General features: G+C 42.1%; 1 protein-coding gene across 1 annotated transcript; it reads left to right on the forward strand.

Annotated features, from left to right (window-relative positions):
- The first annotated feature begins 959 nt into the window (after nt 1-959).
- dvl2 (dishevelled segment polarity protein 2) lies at nt 960-18096 on the forward strand. The gene is made up of 15 exons (XM_020095714.2): nt 960-1553; nt 6854-6923; nt 8700-8854; nt 10901-11010; nt 11227-11356; nt 11834-11924; nt 12076-12145; nt 12296-12435; nt 12753-12829; nt 12937-13004; nt 13102-13236; nt 13711-13842; nt 15270-15446; nt 15807-16031; nt 16393-18096. The coding sequence occupies exons 1-15, from the start codon at nt 1393-1395 to the stop codon at nt 16953-16955; spliced, it is 2304 nt and encodes a 767-aa protein (XP_019951273.1). The 5' UTR covers nt 960-1392; the 3' UTR covers nt 16956-18096.
- The last annotated feature ends 125 nt before the right edge of the window (nt 18097-18221 follow it).

Genomic DNA, 18221 nt, shown 5'->3' on the forward strand with positions numbered 1-18221 from the left:
GCTCAAAGTTTAATCTTCTGTTTGTTTAGCCATAACATCAATATCCATCAAAGGACATCAGTGATAAAAACATCCATCATAGCCAATAGCTTATATAGTTGTGTGTTACATCATTTACAATTTCCCAATCAGGGATTAATAAAGTACATCCATCTATCAGTCTGTCTGTCTCTGTTTTCTATCGGTCTATTTAATTCTCTCTCTATCTGTCTATTTCTCTCTCCCTCTATCGCTCTCTCTCTCTCTCTGTTTTCTATTTATCTATTTACTGTAATACTCTCTGTATCTTTCTATTTATCTCCCTCTATATCTATCTATCTGTCTACCTATCTCTGTTTTCTATCTGTCTATTTATTACTCTCTCTATCTGTCTATTTAATTCTCTCTCTATATATCTCTCTATCTATCTCTCTATCTATCTACCTATCTCTGTTTTTTATCTGTCTATTTATTACTCTCTCTATCTGTCTATTTAATTCTCTCTCTATATATATCTCTCTATCTATCTACCTATCTCTGTTTTCTATCTGTCTATTTATTACTCTCTCTATCTGTCTATTTATCTCTCTCTATATCTATCTATCTATCTACCTATCTCTGTTTTCTATCTGTCTATTTATTACTCTCTCTATCTGTCTATTTAATTCTCTCTCTATATATCTCTCTATCTATCTATCTACCTATCTCTGTTTTCTATCTGTCTATTTATCTCTCTATATCTATCTCTCTATCTATCTACCTATCTCTGTTTTCTATTTGTCTATTTATTACTCTCTCTATCAGTCTATTTAATTCTCTCTATATATCTCTCTATCTATCGCTTTTGTCTATCTAATCTATAGAAAGATGGTCATTTCTATAATCTCCACGTCTACATAACTCAAAAATAAATGATGTGATAATAATGAAAAAGTTGGAGGCTTGGGGAAAGTGCGTAAGAGGATAGGGGGCTACGTGATGACGTCACACGCCGCGTTGGCTCGCATGCAGTGGAGAAAAGTTTTCGGACCCCCTCCCCTGTGTGTTTTTGTTGGGGGAAAAGTAGTCGGTGGTCCGGTCGTGTGAAGGCAGCGTGTCCCCTCGGTACCAGGGGGACTGCGGAGTGTTCGGCTCGGTGAAGTCGGACGGACATCGAGCTTTTCCCGGCGGAGTTTCTCCTGTTTTCACGCTGTAACCTCCTCCGGCTCGGACCGAGGAGAAAAAAAAAAAAAAAAAAAACCCCAGTGGCCATCATCGTTTCACCTCTGCCGTCTCGTTAGCCACCGAGCTAGCTTAGCGAGCTAACTCCGCAACAAAGTTATCGCCGCCTCGCCTCTCGGTCTCTGTTTCTCGTGGTGACTTCCAGCTTCGGGGAAGGTGAGGTGGGGGGAAAAAGGAAAAGCAACCGCAGCGATGGCGGAAACCAAAATAATTTATCACATCGACGAAGAGGAGACGCCGTATTTGGTGAAGATTCCCATCGCTGCCGAAAATATCACTTTGCTGGATTTTAAGCAGGTCCTGAACAAACCCAACTACAAATTCTTCTTCAAGTCTATGGACCAGGACTTCGGGTGAGCGCCGCTGATTTCCCCCCAGCCTGTGTGGTTTGCATGCAAAAATCAGGGCTGATAAATGTTGATGCGTGTGACAAGAGTTGGAAACAATCTTTTACCAATGTGCCATTTTTTTTTCCAGAGTAGAAGCTCTTTAACTTAGCCGGACCTAAAACGAACAATGCTCCATGGTTAGCTTGCAGAATGACGTTACACTGATGAGAAAACAATACTTTATAATGTGCTATACCTTTCCCAATAGAAGCTCTTTAACTTGGCCTAACTTAAAAACTAACCGTGTCAGGGGTTTGCTTGCAAAGGGAGGGCTGATAAAACATCCCATTTGGTGCAGATACGTGAAAACAACCCCTTATAATGTGCCTTTGATTTACCTTTTAACACAACCCGACTATAAACTAAGAATACTCGTGGTTTGCGTGCACAATGAGAGCTAATAAAACATGATATAGAAGAACACCTCCTACTTTGTATACATGTCACAGCAGTAATTTATAACCTAACCATGCTGCTGGTTCACTCAAAATATGTTGGCTGATAAAACCTGGTAGAAGTTCAGTTAACTCCTCATATCTAGTACAGACATATGTGACAACAATCCCTTTACAATGTGCCATTATTTTCCTAACAGAGCCACTCTCACTTAGCTTTACTTAAAAAAAACTAACAATACTTGGTGGTTTCTTGCAAAATGATGACTGATTAATCCTAGAGAAATCCAGTAGACACCTGATATTTAGTACAGATACATATGACAAAAGTTAGGATAACGATCCATTATGAGGTGCCCTTATTTTCTTAAAAGAAGCACTTCAACTGAAGCTTAGATTAAAACTAACAAAATATCTGTCTTTAAAGAAATATGTGGTTTTACTTGTCAAATCTCCTGCAATTCTATCCCGTGACCGGCTGTCGTGTATTCGTCACAGGTAATAACTTACAGCAAACACGCTGAAGTCAACCCAATCCCCATTCAACAAAACACACCCCAATCACAAACAGCAGAGTTATAATCACTGCCGATGAATATGCTGAGTGCTTCTATAAATACTGGGGGTATTTAGGCTGGGGCATTTCTTAGAAAACATCATCATTACAATGGGAGGCATTCCCTGTCCCTGCTGCCTTTCTTCACCCTAATCCTCATCCCTCCCTCCCTCCTTCAGTCCATCATCTTGTGAAATCCTCGCCTTTTCTTTCTTTCAGGGCTCAAGCCAGGGTTTTGTCCCCCCCTCTTTAACACTTTGGCCTGCTAGCCATCCTTTGATTCCCTGGCTTCCTCCCATCCCTCTCCCCCCCTTTCTCCTCCAGAAAGAGCTGTCTCCTCTCCTCTATCAATTAATCTTTTTTTCCTGTGTTGCTGCTGTGCATTTTTCCTGCAGAGGAATGCATGTTGGTGGTTTATTCACCCAGTGAGACCCTCAGGGCTTCTGTTAAATGCATTGTAGTCTTGAATGAGCATTACGCCTGGGCTGTTTGCCTCTTTTTTCTCTTTGGATGGCACCGTTGAAACCTGTGCCAAGCTGAGCAGCAATATCAACTCTGCAACACTGAGATGAAATGGATGAAATGCTTTTTGTGGGCGGGTACTGCTAAATGTTAATTGAAGCAACATAAATAACTGACTCGAAGAGATATTTGCGTTAGAAAACCTATTAAATGTGCCTTTTAAAATACTTAACACCTGACTGTGGGTTATCTAAAATGATTAAACATGGGATTAAAAGTAAACATACAGTTTATCAAGTGAAGTGAGCTGCATCATGATGAATGGTGCTTGCCCAGACCACTACGCCATGTTACGACATCATTTTTGGCTATGGGGATTTGTTTTTGGACTCTGCCAAATGTCTGACAAGTAACACACTAATAGACAATGAAACAAATCCTGTGTAGCCCTAAAGAAGAAATCTCTGTAGCCTATGCTGAGAATTTTGGGGGGAAATGCACATTTCAAATTCCCAGAGTCCTAGGTGACAATTTCAGGTGACTCATTTGGTTCAAACCTTAGTCGGAAACTTAGAGAGATCAATTTGACATGGAAAAAAAATGAAGGGAAGAAACCAAAATCATCACAAAATGATTTAAATAAGTAATTGTCTGAATAATAACAGAATCATTTTTTGTTGGACTGAAGCTGCTTCCAGATGTGCACTGAAGTCCAGACATTTTCTGGAGGGACTGCATATGAGAACACAAATGTCCGAGTCAGTTGCTCTGGACATTTTCCAAAACTTTTCCTGCCAGCCCTCTAGTAAATTGTCGAGAAAATGTGAACGCGAGTTGGCCTGTTGATGAGGTTTCTAACATGCCGCAGACCCAGAACTGGAAGAACACATTCTCTGTCCCGAGAATATCTGAAAATGACGTAACATGCGAAACTGGAAGAATACAAATATCTCAGGATGAAATGAGGTGTTATATGCTTAGAAGAAGCAGTCAAAGATGTCAACATGAATGGACAACGAGACTCTATAGAGTTTTTGAAGATAAGGGCTGACGCCAGTGTTGATGAGCTATAAACAGAACATTCTTCTCACAATCTGCTCCAGTTCAATGTTGTTTCTACAGATAGACAATGTCTCTGCCATTTATATTAATGAGGGCAGATTAAATAACAGATGCACATCAGAACATTCAAAATAATCAAAGTTAAATTAGTGCCACTTTCAAAAGAGTTGCAACAAAAACAACACTATAACCTTCATGAAGATTGAATTCTCTGAAACATCGTTATATTAGTCTATATTACTTTTAACCAAGTTTACACAATCGACTGACGACTGCGTAAACTGCAATGCTAATATCTGCAACTGTTACGAGGAATCAAATGGTCTCTATTATTTAAACTTGATTATAGCCTCACCACAGTCACCGGTGTCATTTCCTGTCAATTTGGAGCCTGTGTGACTGGACGTTATTACGTTAAGTCTCTGGACGCCCGAAAGTGAGCACAGCACGTCAGTGTTTTTCCAAAGGCAAAATGTCCACATCTCAGATGAGCCACCCGTGCCAAACTCTGTCCACAGAGCAAGTAAAAAGTCTTTCAACGTGAATTTGGCAGAAAATTTCCCCATTTTTTTGGTTTTTACATCGCCCAGCCTGGCATCTCACGCCCTCATTTGAATATATCTCCAGCTGAGTTCAGATGAAAACGTTTCAAACATAGCTCTGAGTCAGCTGTCCAATCAAAGCAGGCGCACACCCCCCCCCCCCCCCCCTCCTCTCCTTTTCCGACTCAGGAGAGGAGTGTGTAATAGTGTATGTTTTCATTTGCCCTGGTACGAGGCCAGCTGTCGAGCAGAGCTGTGTGTGTGGCAGTGAGGAGGAGGGGGGGGCGTCCGTGCAGCAGCACCGATGCTGGGAACCAGAGGCTGGACAGAGGCCATTTGCTAGGTTTCTGGGGTTGTCCACGGGGAGAAGGAAGAAGAGAAGGAGAGGGCTGGTGTTCACTAGAAGTTATTTGATATTCTGCTGTGTTCATGTGCTGGTATGGGGGCGGGGCGCTCAGCGAGTTGTTTCAATAAGATTAATTATAAGAAATGAGATGCGGTGGAGGGTGTGAGGAATTTAATGGTATCGAGGGACCGGGGAAAAGGGAAGTGGGGGTGAACTTTTAAAGGTTTTAGCAAACCCAACTGGACTCAGCATATTTCAGGGCTCCTTGTGCATTGTTTGAGGTATTTTAGAGTGTGCATGAAATAATCAACTGTGGTCTCTTGTTTGTTTGGAGCGCTGAGGAATGAAGACAATTACACTCTCAAGAGAAGAATGTTGCATGTGTTCATCCGCCGTGGAGGTGCAGCCTCTCGCAGCGTAGAGGAGGGGGAAATATTTGTTTGCTAGCTTAAAGAGCAGTAGCCGTACATGCTGCATTCAAAACTCCACACCGGCTCCCCTCCAGTGCCCACAACAATCTGGCTGTATGCTAACACTCAGCCACAAAACCAGCTCTCAACAGCTGCTTACGAAAGCCTAGTGGACCTTGACCAAGTCTCACACGCAGGAAAGGAGCTTGTAAGATGAAGCTGGAAAAACAAAACTTTTGAAGGTTTTTTGGAGAAGTGGAACTCATACCCGGCCCCGGTCCAGACAAACTTCTGTAACAATGTACTGGCAGTCTACTGGGGGGGGGGGGGGGATAACACAGCTGTAGCCCAATGTTTGCCTTTCTGACAAACATGGAGGAGGGAGCCAGACGGTTGGGGCTACCTTTGAGGAGCTTTGGCCCATGTAGAGACTGGGTTATGTTTGCATATATATTCAGTGACCAGGTTGCGTAATTTGCAAGGAGGCACAAAAGCAGTAAAAGTGTGTTTATTTAGCTCATCGCCGAGACAGAAGAAATCCCATTGCGTCTCTTGGGTTCCAGAGGAAACAAATTAATTGGATTTGTTCTTGAGTTTGATATCGACTCTGCTGAGGCGTGGGTGGTCTTATGGTAATGCTATTATATCTGAGTATAATCCCAGTCATGTAATTGTACATTCATTACTAAGAGATTTTGTGTTTTATCATGCAGATTGAAGCAAGATGAGTGAATGGTTCCAAAGCAAAATAAAGAACTTTATTGATTAACACACAGGGAAATCCGTCACAAGGAATAAAAGGTGAAAACAGAAAATAGAAGCTGTAGACCAGTGGAGAGCATAGAGAAGTTAGGACATATAACTTATAAATTCCACTGAATTAATGACGTGACTGTATGACGTATGGAAACATGGACAAAGAAACATAGAAGTCACAAAAGTACAAATGATAAGTAAAACAATATCAAGGTGTTAATAAGCAAGGGTGACAAAACACAAATACACACAACAATCTGTAAAATGGTTTATTCATGTCACATTTGTCTTGTGATAAAGTGCTTTGATTCATCAGGTTTTTAATTTGTTCGATTAACCAAAAACAAACAAAATATTTTATCTGTCGGAATTTATTTTAACTGGGAGGGTGGATTTGATTACACACCTCCTTTCATTTTCCTTAAATCTTCCGCTGTTGTGTTATATGTGACAGACTGATCGTTTATAGCCCACACTAAAGAAAATATCAAATAATCCTGGTATTTGATTTATTTCAGTCTAATACATTTTATGTGATGTGCTAGTAATGTAAAGCATTCAATTCTCCTGCAGTTTCCCCCTTTTCTTTATGACTACACCATATCCATGGTATAGTTTCCCCTCCTTCATTCCTCTGCTCCACTGTACCATCCAGATACCACATACCATGCCAGAAAGTTATGACGGCAGAACAATTTATACGTCCCTAAACCTCGCTCTGTCTCTGTTTTTCAGGGTGGTGAAAGAAGAGATTTCTGATGACAGTGCCAAGTTGCCATGTTTCAACGGCAGAGTGGTGTCATGGGTAAGAAATAATAAACCTTTTGCATATTTCTCATAAAAGCAGGAATGGGAGCTTTCCTGATTTCACTGGTGACCATTGTTCTGCACAGGCCTTTTTTTTTTTACAGCAGAGGTTTTGACTTTCCCCAGCGTGATACATAAAAATTACTTCTGTGAAAAAGGCCTATTCAGAAATGCCTTAGTTTCAACAATTATCCGCGCAGGTTTGTCTGAAAATGTCCAGCTTTTGTTTCAAATGTCAGCCAACATCATCGGCCACAGGCTGTTTTCACAAACCACGGTGCCATTTCCTGTGCATTCCCCCAGACCCCTCTCAGACTAATGCTCTCGTCTAATGGGCAGCAATAAAATGGAGTAATTAAAGTTCAGACTTCGGTCATTAAATTAGCATAATTGCATATCATATTGCAGCCTCAGTGTTTAGCAATGCAGGCTTGTGTGTGGAAAAGTGTTTGATAAAGAATATGTTAGGAATCATTTCATTTGGAAAGAGTAGGAAGCCTGAAACGGAGAGAGACCAGAGAAAACATCTATGAGAAATCTTTGTGTTTTAGCCACAATGTGAGTCACAGTTGGCAAAAGCAAACACTGTCTGCTCATCATCATCATCCGAGTCCTTTATCATGTTGCTGTTGCAGTGAAATGATTCTCTCAATCACAATAATTTCCAGTTGTATGTTCATCCATTTCTATGCATTGAAGGTTCTTTTTAAGCCAGGTTTCTTTTTGCTATATGTGTTTCTCTCAATGCGATAATCGATACTCAAGCATGCGAGCTTCGAGCAGCGCTGCTTGTCAGCAGTTACAGTACAGTGAGCTGCCAGGTAGGGTTTTCATACTTTCCATGTCTGCAGTTGTTGTACCCCACCCAGCAGGTTACATCTGAATGCAAGACAAAAACATGGAGACTTGGCCCAGATAAGCAGGTTTGAGTCCAAAGCATCTGTTAAGTGCATAAGAACAAGGGAAGGCATTTAAAAGGAGAGGCGCACAATGTTCGGAGACCAGGGGGACTGATATGTGATCTGCACGCCAAGGCGGCCAGAGGAATCCCAGAAGATGAGTGTTTCGCTGTCACGTAGCCATTAGTGGGGAGGGAAAGAGCTGTGAGTGACTCGGAAAAGAGGGTGAACGTCAGTCTGCCAAGGCTGATGGACTCCATTTGGTTGAATTGTTTTGACAGGTAATGCTAAGCGTGTTTATCCAAAGTCAGTGAATGCACCGCACTTCAAAAGCAATGGAAAGAACGGTGCATATAGCAGGCATTCCAAAGTGCTCTGCAATGCTTGGTTGTTAAAATGCATGGATTTTAATAACTTTTCAATTTTTTGTACTTTAGTCCATTATTTTAACTCCATTTTATACCTTTCCTGCTTATAATTTTGTGGTTCAAGTAATGAATTCTGTGTGTGGCTTTGTATGTGTGTGCACGTTTGTGGGCACTTTTGTTGTATAATGGAGAGAGACAGGTTAAGTGTAGGATAGCGTTTCAATATGCCCTTGAGACGTCCAGCTGAAAAGAGTGCAGTGTCTGTGTGTCAAAGTAATTGACATCTTAGCCGTTTTCCCTCCCTGTACCCTCTACCTTCTTCCTACTCCTCCTTTCATTCCTCTCAATTTCTCACCCTTTCTCCTCTCTGTCCTCAGTTTGTACCCCTTTGCTTTCTACCACGTTTATCCTTTCTTTTTCCTCACTACTTTGCATCCTGCCTCTCTTTTCCTCTTACTGTCTGTCTCTCTTTGTCTCTGAATTGTTTTTTTTGTGTTTTTTTTCCAGTTGGTATCTTCAGACACTCCAGCAGCGGAGCCTCCAGTGGCAGTGGTTCCCCCTGTGGAAACGACTACCCAGCCGTCGCCCCCTCCTCCGCCCCTGCCGCCCCCACCTGCAGAGAGGACAGGAGGCATCGGGGATTCAAGACCGCCCTCCTTCCAGTAAGCTTTACACGAATACTAATTTTAAGCACTTCCTGTCTTGTACAATTACCCAGAGAGGAGTACCACAAGGCTCAAAACCTGCTTATTTTGCCAGTACTTACTTAACATACACCTCATGCTTCTCACATAGCTGTAATGTAAGTACTGTATCATTTACCTGAATATCTCATTCACTCTCATTATCAGGTTACAACAAGAATAGCAAGAACACTACAGCTCATTTAAACCCGATCTTAGCCGGGGCCGCCCTTGTTATTATGACCAGCTCAGCTACCAGCTCTTTCAATACACTCAACCCCAACAGACTGATTTTTAAAATGTTCTCACACATAGTTTAATATTTTCCCTCATTCGACTGGATCTTACCTCCAGTTTCAAGCATCCAATAGTTTTTGCATTATCCTGCAAACTAACAAACAAACAGAACGAAAACAGAACCTCCTTGGCGGAGGTGATGAAATGTACCAGTGTAATTTCAGCATGGCCTGTTAAGTCCAAAACAAACTAATTAAATAACTCAAGGAACTATGCTCATAACATTTGGTTAAGGGGTCATATGGAGTTCACACACATCAGTGCAACATCTCATTAAGGCCGCAGTCCCCTCATTCACTCACGTTGGACCTTGTCCTGTCTGTCTCCTTTGGCTTCAGGATGTTGGCCGGATCCAATTTCAAATCAAACTATTTCTTTTTAACTTCACTAAATCCGGTTTGCACCCGGTGGAGAATTAACCACAGTAGTTATTTCTTTCCATGCTGGTTCAACACTGTAGCGTATAGTGGAAAGTTAAATGTAATTCTACTAATTGCAGGGTCTGTGAATTTTTTTTTTAGCTCGCTTTCATCACAAGGAAGCTGTGTCTACCTGTGTAATTAGCAAATTTGTTAGCGTGAGCATGTTTCTGAGGTCTGCTGCCCCACGGGGCTTTAATGGGAAATTTGCTTGGTGCTATACTCATATTGGCCTCTTACCAGTTGTAGATATGACTCTGTGGTCACTTTCTTCTCATATCTCCTCCTGCATATCGCTTTGGTGACACGGCAAAAGGGACTCTGCCATACAGAAATACAAAATTAGGTTTTTAATTAAGAAATGGTGTCTGGTAAAATGTCACACTTATTGTGTACCATGGTCATTTTTTATAAAAAATAAAATCTAAATGATCTTTACTCAGGTATTTAGTTTTTGTTCTGTTTATGTTCGTTATCAGTACTCACTTCAGTGGATATCTGCACATTAGCCTAACAAACTGCTGTGTGTTTTCGAGAGAGAACCATTTCTCATGTCCCTGCTGCCTGATGTGCAACTTCAAGCAAAATATTTGATTTTGAGGTTTTTAGTTCATCGAGCGCTCGACAGCATGAGAAGGACATTAAATCACACACAGCTGCAGAAATGTCAAAGATGTCGGGTCGAAGTCTCAGATTTATTTTCATTGTGGTCGGTGATGTAGTAACAAGTCTGGGCGACATCATAACTCCACCAAACCAGCACAAATACCCACTTTATGTCATCATCAATAAAATCACATCAAGTCAAAACTGAACTTGATCTTTATAGTCATCATATATGAAGCTGTGCTTGCACCTGACAGTTTAATAAGTACTCAGTCATCTGAACTGTTCAAGTTCAGCCACAAGAGACGAACGTTTCACTTTCAGACCATCTCTGAATTCCATGTAATGTGATCTCATAGTATCAGACCTTATTATAGTTTAACAAGAACTGCACTGAAGTGACAAGTGTAACCGGATCACATTGTCTATAAAACTGAGGTTTTATAAGAAGTGCTATTGAACCAGCTTGTCCTCTTTAAAGACAGAGTTTACAGTTTGCAAGTTAAAAAAAGGATCTATCCAATGTATTGAAGGATATATTTTGAAAACTACAACTGGTGTTGAGATGGAAAGTGACTTTAGCAGGTAGCATGAAATGGAATTGACAACTCAATACAACATTTTTGAAGTGCTCCTAAACTAATAGGTTAATTGGTGATTGTTTACTTTAATTCCAACTGTGCTCCTGTTTCTTCTTTTACAGTCCCAACGCCACAGGCAGTGTGGAGACTTTAGACGACCAGACCGAAACTGAGTCTGTAGTTTCTTTTAGGAGAGAGAGACCTCGCCACAGAGAAGGCATGGAGCAACACGGTGAGGAACACAACATCACAGTACACACTAAATAATGTTGCTTTAGGATGGAGCTCGAATCAAGATCTGGCATGCTCCCAACATCCAAACTCTGAATAGATTGAGATTTAATCATGGAAGCGAGGAATGCTTAAAAAAAACTGACTCCAGAAACATGAAAATTCATGGTGTGTATCTTCCCTCCTTGTCTGCGGGGCTGCTGCTGTGGTGTCCCAGGGCCTCGTTTGAATGGCCAGAGTCGTCTGGAGCGCCATCTGGCAGGATACGAGAGCTCCAGCACAGTGATGAGCAGCGAGCTGGAAACGACCAGCTTCTGTGACTCCGAGGATGACGACACCATGAGCAGGTGAGAGGAGGGTCGACTGAGAAAGTCGTTGAATTCAGGAGATGTAATCTCTTGTTCATTTTAACTACACCACTCAGCGCTTAACTTGGCGTACATTTATAATATCCTATGTGCTTAGTCGAAAAACAACATTTTTTGTTTATGTTTGTAATATTTAATTTTTCTAAAAAAAGATTGTTGCTTTGGCCAGCTTTAATAATATATAGAAGTTTGATCAAAACCTGATTGTTTCTGGAATATGTGGCAATATGGATCTGATGTATTTACTATTTATTTACGTTGCCAATTTAATGCTCTGGTAGCTATTTGAGTTTTTTATGTTTTCTTCTATTTAACTGCTCAAGAATCCCCAGTTAGCCTCCTCATTATCTTGATGGGTTTCAGATACAAATAGCAACACAAAACGGGGACACAGAAACACGCCTGTAAAAGTTTTACGTCTGACCTCTCACCTCCTGTTGACCCTTGAACTTGTAGGTTCAGTAGTGCAACAGAGCAGAGCACAGCCTCCAGGCTTCTCAAGCGGCACCGCCGACGCAGGAAACAGCGCCCTCCGCGCCTGGAGAGGGTATGTACATATGCTTTACATTTCTCTCATACGTTTGCCTTTGTCAACTCTTCATGTAGTTGTGTGACTGCCCCCTGCTGTTCCACGGCTGTCAGATGTATGTCAGTAGTAAGCAAATTTCATGGTGGAATTTTGTGCTTTTCATCTCCAGGCCTCCTCCTTCAGCAGCGTGACAGACTCCACCATGTCCTTGAACATCATCACCGTCACTCTCAACATGGGTCTGTGAACTCCTTATCCATTCTAGTTGGTTTGCCAAATATTTTACTTTTTAATCAGAAAATTTGTTTAGACTTGTGAGTCAAGTGCTGCACTACACTTTCTTTTGACAAATGTCAAATTAACATTTTTCTAATTCCTCAATAATATAGAGAAGTACAACTTCTTGGGCATCAGTATTGTGGGTCAGAGCAATGAAAGAGGTGACGGAGGCATCTACATTGGTTCCATCATGAAGGGAGGAGCGGTGGCTGCTGATGGACGCATTGAACCTGGTGACATGCTGCTGCAGGTGAGCGCGACTTAGGCCTTTCCCTTAATGAAATCCTATTTTTACGTCTTTTTCAGTTTTTGCATGCACCACCTTTCCAAAGGTTGAGCTTTATGTTTTTTAAATTCAAACTAAAGACCATCCTGCAATGGGATCACACCAGCCACACTGACCGCCAACATGTTTACTCACTGACCCATGAGAACTCTGAGTAGTTATTTCTACATTATTATACAAGTGCTCATGGGTTTGACTTTACACATTTTCAAACTCTAGACTGTTGTGACTGGTAAAAAAAAAAGTAGAGGTCAAATCTGTTTCTTATGCTTTTTCTCAAGGTGAACGACATTAACTTTGAAAACATGAGTAACGACGATGCAGTACGAGTACTGAGAGAGATTGTACACAAGCCTGGGTGAGTTCCTGCTCTCCTATATTGAATGTGATCAGACCACAGTCGACATGATTGTAAACAGATTTTTAACTTGGAGGAGTTTTGTTTTTCCTTTTGGTGTTTTCCAGACCCATTATCCTCACAGTGGCTAAGTGCTGGGACCCCTCTCCTCAGGGCTACTTCACTCTGCCTCGCAGTGAGTACCACACTGCCTCGCACACACCGAAATACCAATTTTCCTGTTATTGATGTCGGTGCCAGTGAGTTTCCTAATCTCTTCTCTACCCTTGTAGATGAACCGATCCGACCCATTGACCCAGCAGCGTGGGTCAGCCATTCTGTGGCTATGACCGGGGTCTACCCTCCCTACCCAGGCAGCTCCTCCCTCAGCACCATCACTTCCTCCTCCTCTGTCACTGAGACCGAACGTGAGAGCCTCTTTTAATATTCATCTCATTCTCTGTGCGCGCTGTAACCGACCTCCCCTCTTTATTCTCAGCTCTTTCACAGCCACAGAATCTTCTCATAAAACTATATCCAATGCCAAACTGAGCCAAGTTCCTTTGTTAGTCTGTCAATGGTTTCAGCTTGAATGATGGTCGTTATTGTAAAGTATCTTTTTCCTTCCTTACTGTTTCTTTCTTCCATCTTTTTCTTGTAATGACATTGGCACAGGACTCGTCTTTCACATCTGTTTTTCTACTTTTCCGCTGACGCCGCTGTGACGTGATGTGATAAATGATGTCTCCTGCTTTTGATCTTCTCTTCAAAGTTCCACTCCTCGCCGTCTTGTTTTGACCCAGTTCTGATTTCATCTCTCCATCACTCTTTCATTTATCCTTGCACATCTGCACTTCTTCCTCTTCAGATTTCCTAAAGTGCTCCTCCCTCTCTTCTTCCAGGTTTTGACGACTTCAACTTATCACTACACTCTGACATGGCTTCAGTTGCGAAAGCCATGGCCTCACCGGAGTCTGGTCTGGAGGTCAGGGACCGCATGTGGCTAAAAATCACCATCCCCAATGCTTTCCTCGGTAAGACAAAAAAGGGTGGGGGCAAAGAAGGCAAAAAAGAGAGGACATTAACTTCACGAACGCTCTGTGCTTCGAAAAATTTTACAGGGCAGCCATTATGTTCACAGAATTGAAGCCGTGTGACTTGTGGGAGGGAAAAAAACCTCAAGAACTAATGCGAGCGCCTGTTTTGACTGAAAACTTCTGTTAAATTGGAATCACCTGCAACAGAATCACAGGGGGTTTACGCATTTTGTTTTGAGTTGGATGCAAAGTCTGATTTTGCATGCATTTTCATTCTTAATCCAGCAGCTCAACGTTGATCAGTGGGCAGATCATATATATTCTTTGAGAATGTCAGAGGTGTTAATTCAGCTGCTCGTTTGGAGGCTTTGTTGTGTCAGTAAAATTTGGATGATGCCAAATTCTCTTTGAACAAGTTGCATGGTTACAGACTTTACTCACATTTTATTATCACAGAATAAAGTATCGTGGGAGCAACAGACTTAAACTGCCACTTAGTGCATTGAAATAATACTGTTTTCACTGCCTGAGAACAGACTGAGGAGGTTGTGTTTCATATTTTTGTGATGTGATCCTAGATTTGATCACCCAAATCTGATTTGTACTGCTACTTATTAACTGAGTAGAGCAGATTTTTGCATTTGTTTCTCTTGGATGTTGCTCTCTGCTGCTGAACTTGTGCTGCATTGCATATTAAGTACAGGGTTACCCCCTTTTCATCGAATTGTACGGTTCGTTCTCGTTACTACTGTTTCTATCTTATTTGCTTCTCGCAGAGATTCATTCAGTTCATTTTATTACACTTTTACGATGAAATTTTAGTTTCATTTTAGAAGGGGGATATCAGAAGATGAGGATGCCACCTATCTTAAAAATGACCAATATGGAACACGATGCTGGGTTATACTTCAGTACTGTATAGGATTTACAAATAACTAAATACTTTGTACTTCTGACTCATCAGCACTACTTTATCGGAAGTATCAGGAAATATATTGTACAAGAAATGTAAGATTCTATTCTGAAGAAAGAACCACACAGACTCCTTTGTAGAGGAGGAAACGTTTGGTAGTGGTTGCCTGCGATTGGATGACACAATACCAAAACTTAAGTAGTAGTTTAGATAATGATGACATTTCCAAGATTTTTGATACCCATTTCAATACCATGTCAAAAAACAACAATAAATCCCATTCACACACACTCCTTTATAAAAATATTTGAACAGACAAAAAACTTTATTCTTGCAGTATTATTACATTGAGTTCTCCGATTTCCTTTCTTCCATTTGACCCTCATACTCTGTCATCAACTATGTATGTGTTAAAATAACTATATCAAAATAACTTGTGTGGTGGAAACATTTCCTTTGGTTGATGAGTGAACTTCTCTCCTCTTTTCTACCCTGTCTCTGTTTCCACCAGGCTCAGATGTGGTGGAGTGGCTCTTCCATCACATCGAGGGATTCCAGGACCGCCGTGAAGCCAGGAAGTACGCCAGCAACCTACTGAAGGCCGGCTTCATTCGACACACCGTCAACAAGATCACCTTCTCTGAACAGTGCTACTACGTGTTCGGAGACTTAAGCGACTGTGAGAACTGTGAGTTACAGACCGGCTGAGATCAATCTGCTGAGTGTTGGATCTTATTCACATTCTGCACACAGGCCTGTTGAGGCCACGCTGGCAGTTGCAGGGTTCAATCTTGTGACATTTCAGTTATAGAACGATTTAAATTTTATTTTGTGCCATCTCCAAAAAACATTTGATAACAACTAAGGAACAAGACATTATTGATTATTTTAATGCAGTCTGACTTAACTAGTTTCTAATGTATGTGAATGATACATATATTCAAGTGTAACATGGTTGAAAAAAGGAGGTGATAATGAAATGTAATGAGCATCTTTTAAGGAACATGTCTCTGCAGAATTAATATAATCTCTTTCATCTCCCACCCAGACATGGCCAATCTGTCCCTGAACGACAATGATGGCTCCAGCGGGGCCTCAGACCAGGACACTTTGGCCCCCCTGCCACTCCCTGGGGCCTCCCCGTGGCCCATGATGCACACCTTCCCCTATCAGCCCTACCCTACACATCCCTACTCGAGCCAGCCGCCTCCGTACCACGAGCTCACCAGCTACAGCTACGCCCCCGGCAGCACCGGCAGCCAGCACAGTGAAGGTGAGAACAATCTGATCAGCTGAGACACATGATGCATGTTAAGTTCTTGGATTTCCTTCCCTAACTACATTTCTGAAGTCCTCTGTGCTTCTTGATGGTGGTATCAGGATTCTTTATAAAACACACTGTTGAGTTGCAGTTGTAAATTTGTAGGATGTAGTTGTCATTTGCTAAAAATGTTGTGTTGTAACAAACCCAGAAGAAGAATAGATAAGTGGATCTTCTGAAAAAGATAATATTCAGTTTTTGGCTTTTTGCTGTTAAGCAGCTGTGTTTGAGTTAAGAATTGTTAAGTTTATATGGTTGCAGCTGTATTTCAAAGTATTTCTTTCTAAAAAAAATGTTTTCTGTCTGACCTCAGGGAGCCGAAGCAGTGGATCGACAAGAAGCGAAGGCGAGCGCCGTCGCAGCAGTAAAGGTCCCGGCAGCACTGTGGGTGGAGGGGAGAAATCTCCCTCTGCCGGTGGCGGAGAAGGTGGTGGGGCCGACTCGCGCTCAGGCAGCGGCAGCGAATCAGAGTACTCCACCCGCAGCAGCCTGCGGCGAGGCCACGGTTCTGCTGCCCCCAGTGAGCACAGCCACGCCTCCTCTCAGCGCTCGCATCATCACCGTATCCCCCAACCCCCCCACATGTCTCCCTACCCACCGGGCATCCTGCCCTACAACCCCATGATGGTGATGATGGTGCCGCAGCACCCGCACGCGGCCATGGCAGCCGCTCACGCTCTCCCTCACGCGCAGGCGCTGCCCACAGCCCCCATGCACCCAGCTTTACCTCCGCCCCCTTCCTCCACTCCGGGGGGACCTCCCGGCGCCCCGCCCACCCGTGACCTCGGCTCGGTACCGCCAGAGCTGACGGCATCACGCCAGTCATTCCATCTGGCCATGGGCAACCCCAGCGAGTTCTTTGTGGATGTCATGTAGTTGTTCAGTCTGTGTTGAGTGACAATTCATGTGAAGTTAGTGTACGGTTCCCACTTGTTTTGACAAGGATCTGGTGGTAGCCTGTTGAGCTCACAAGTGCCTATTGGATGAGGGGCGCTTGTTACAAATTTGGTGAAAACAGGGTTTAACATTGACAAAGAAAATATGACAAAATTAGAGTATAATTAATGGTCAGAACAGATGCATTCACAACATCTAGTCTCTCATTCTAAATCATTAAATAACTCCGAAATCTACAAAGACCAGTTCTGTTTTTAATCCCTGCACTGAGCTTGTTGGAGCAAACTCTCAGTAAAGTTTTTGAGTGCCTGCCAGAGCTGCTTAGCACTCTGCTTTTTTCAATTCCAAATATATTTTAGGAGGGTGAGCACCTTCACAAATCAGCCGTTTATGTCAGAGCAGCCCATCCAGGAAGCGCACAGACCACAGTTTAACACTAGAGGGCGCCCAGCACACCATGTACTTGAAAAGGATTCAATCCTGTACATAAATCTGGATCATAACGCCAGAGTCGTTGGCGGCACAGGAGTATATCAAGTGCCTTACTCATCTTTACACTCCAAGTACATAGAAACACCTCCTCTTGTTCCAGCATTGTTTGACAATGAACTTTCTGTATATATCTACTACTCCAATGTAAATGCAATAATACAGAACAGCAAGCTCTAATGTGAAAAAGAAAATAGGTCCAAATATGTCAGGTGAACTTGTGTTTAGTAATCACTGTCTAGGCCTAGTCAAATAAACGCGTATTGTGAGGAGTGCTATGGTTTGTGGTCTGGGACTGTAGAGGCTTTACGGTACTAGTCAGTGAAGATAAGATACTGAAAGCGGTACTTTTTGATTACATACAGAGTACATCTTAAGTAACTGTGATCCAAATGCCCCCAGCTCCTCATGCTTATTTTTATGTTACTGACTCGCATTATTCGCCTATTTCATTTTTGTATGAGTGACTATATAAATCATTTGTAACCCAACTATTAAGGTGCTAATGAAGAGTCAACATTTAAAAAAAAAAAAAAAAAGAAAGAAAGGATGACATTTTGACAGTGTCACATTGTTTGATTTCATATTGCCACCTCTGTTTGTGTATTTGAGAATAAATTTGATACTCGCATTCTGGTCAGACTTGAGTTTGTAAAACATATGAACCTCTCACACAACCAGATAAATGGAAACACAGGTTAGTTATCAAGGTCTTCGGCGGTTTGCTGTTACTCTCGGTTCTTGTTGCAACTGACC

Source organism: Paralichthys olivaceus, chromosome 22 (genome assembly GCF_024713975.1).
Source record: "Paralichthys olivaceus isolate ysfri-2021 chromosome 22, ASM2471397v2, whole genome shotgun sequence".
NCBI classification, from domain to species: domain Eukaryota; kingdom Metazoa; phylum Chordata; class Actinopteri; order Pleuronectiformes; family Paralichthyidae; genus Paralichthys; species Paralichthys olivaceus.

Coding starts and splice junctions, on each gene's coding strand:
- dvl2 (XM_020095714.2), top strand. CDS start 1,393: ATGGCGGAAACCAAAATAATTTATCACATCGACGAAGAGGAGACGCCG. Junction 12,146..12,295: donor CACCGTCACTCTCAACATGG/GTCTGTGAACTC, acceptor TCAATAATATAG/AGAAGTACAACTTCTTGGGC. Junction 13,237..13,710: donor CTCTGTCACTGAGACCGAAC/GTGAGAGCCTCT, acceptor CTCTTCTTCCAG/GTTTTGACGACTTCAACTTA.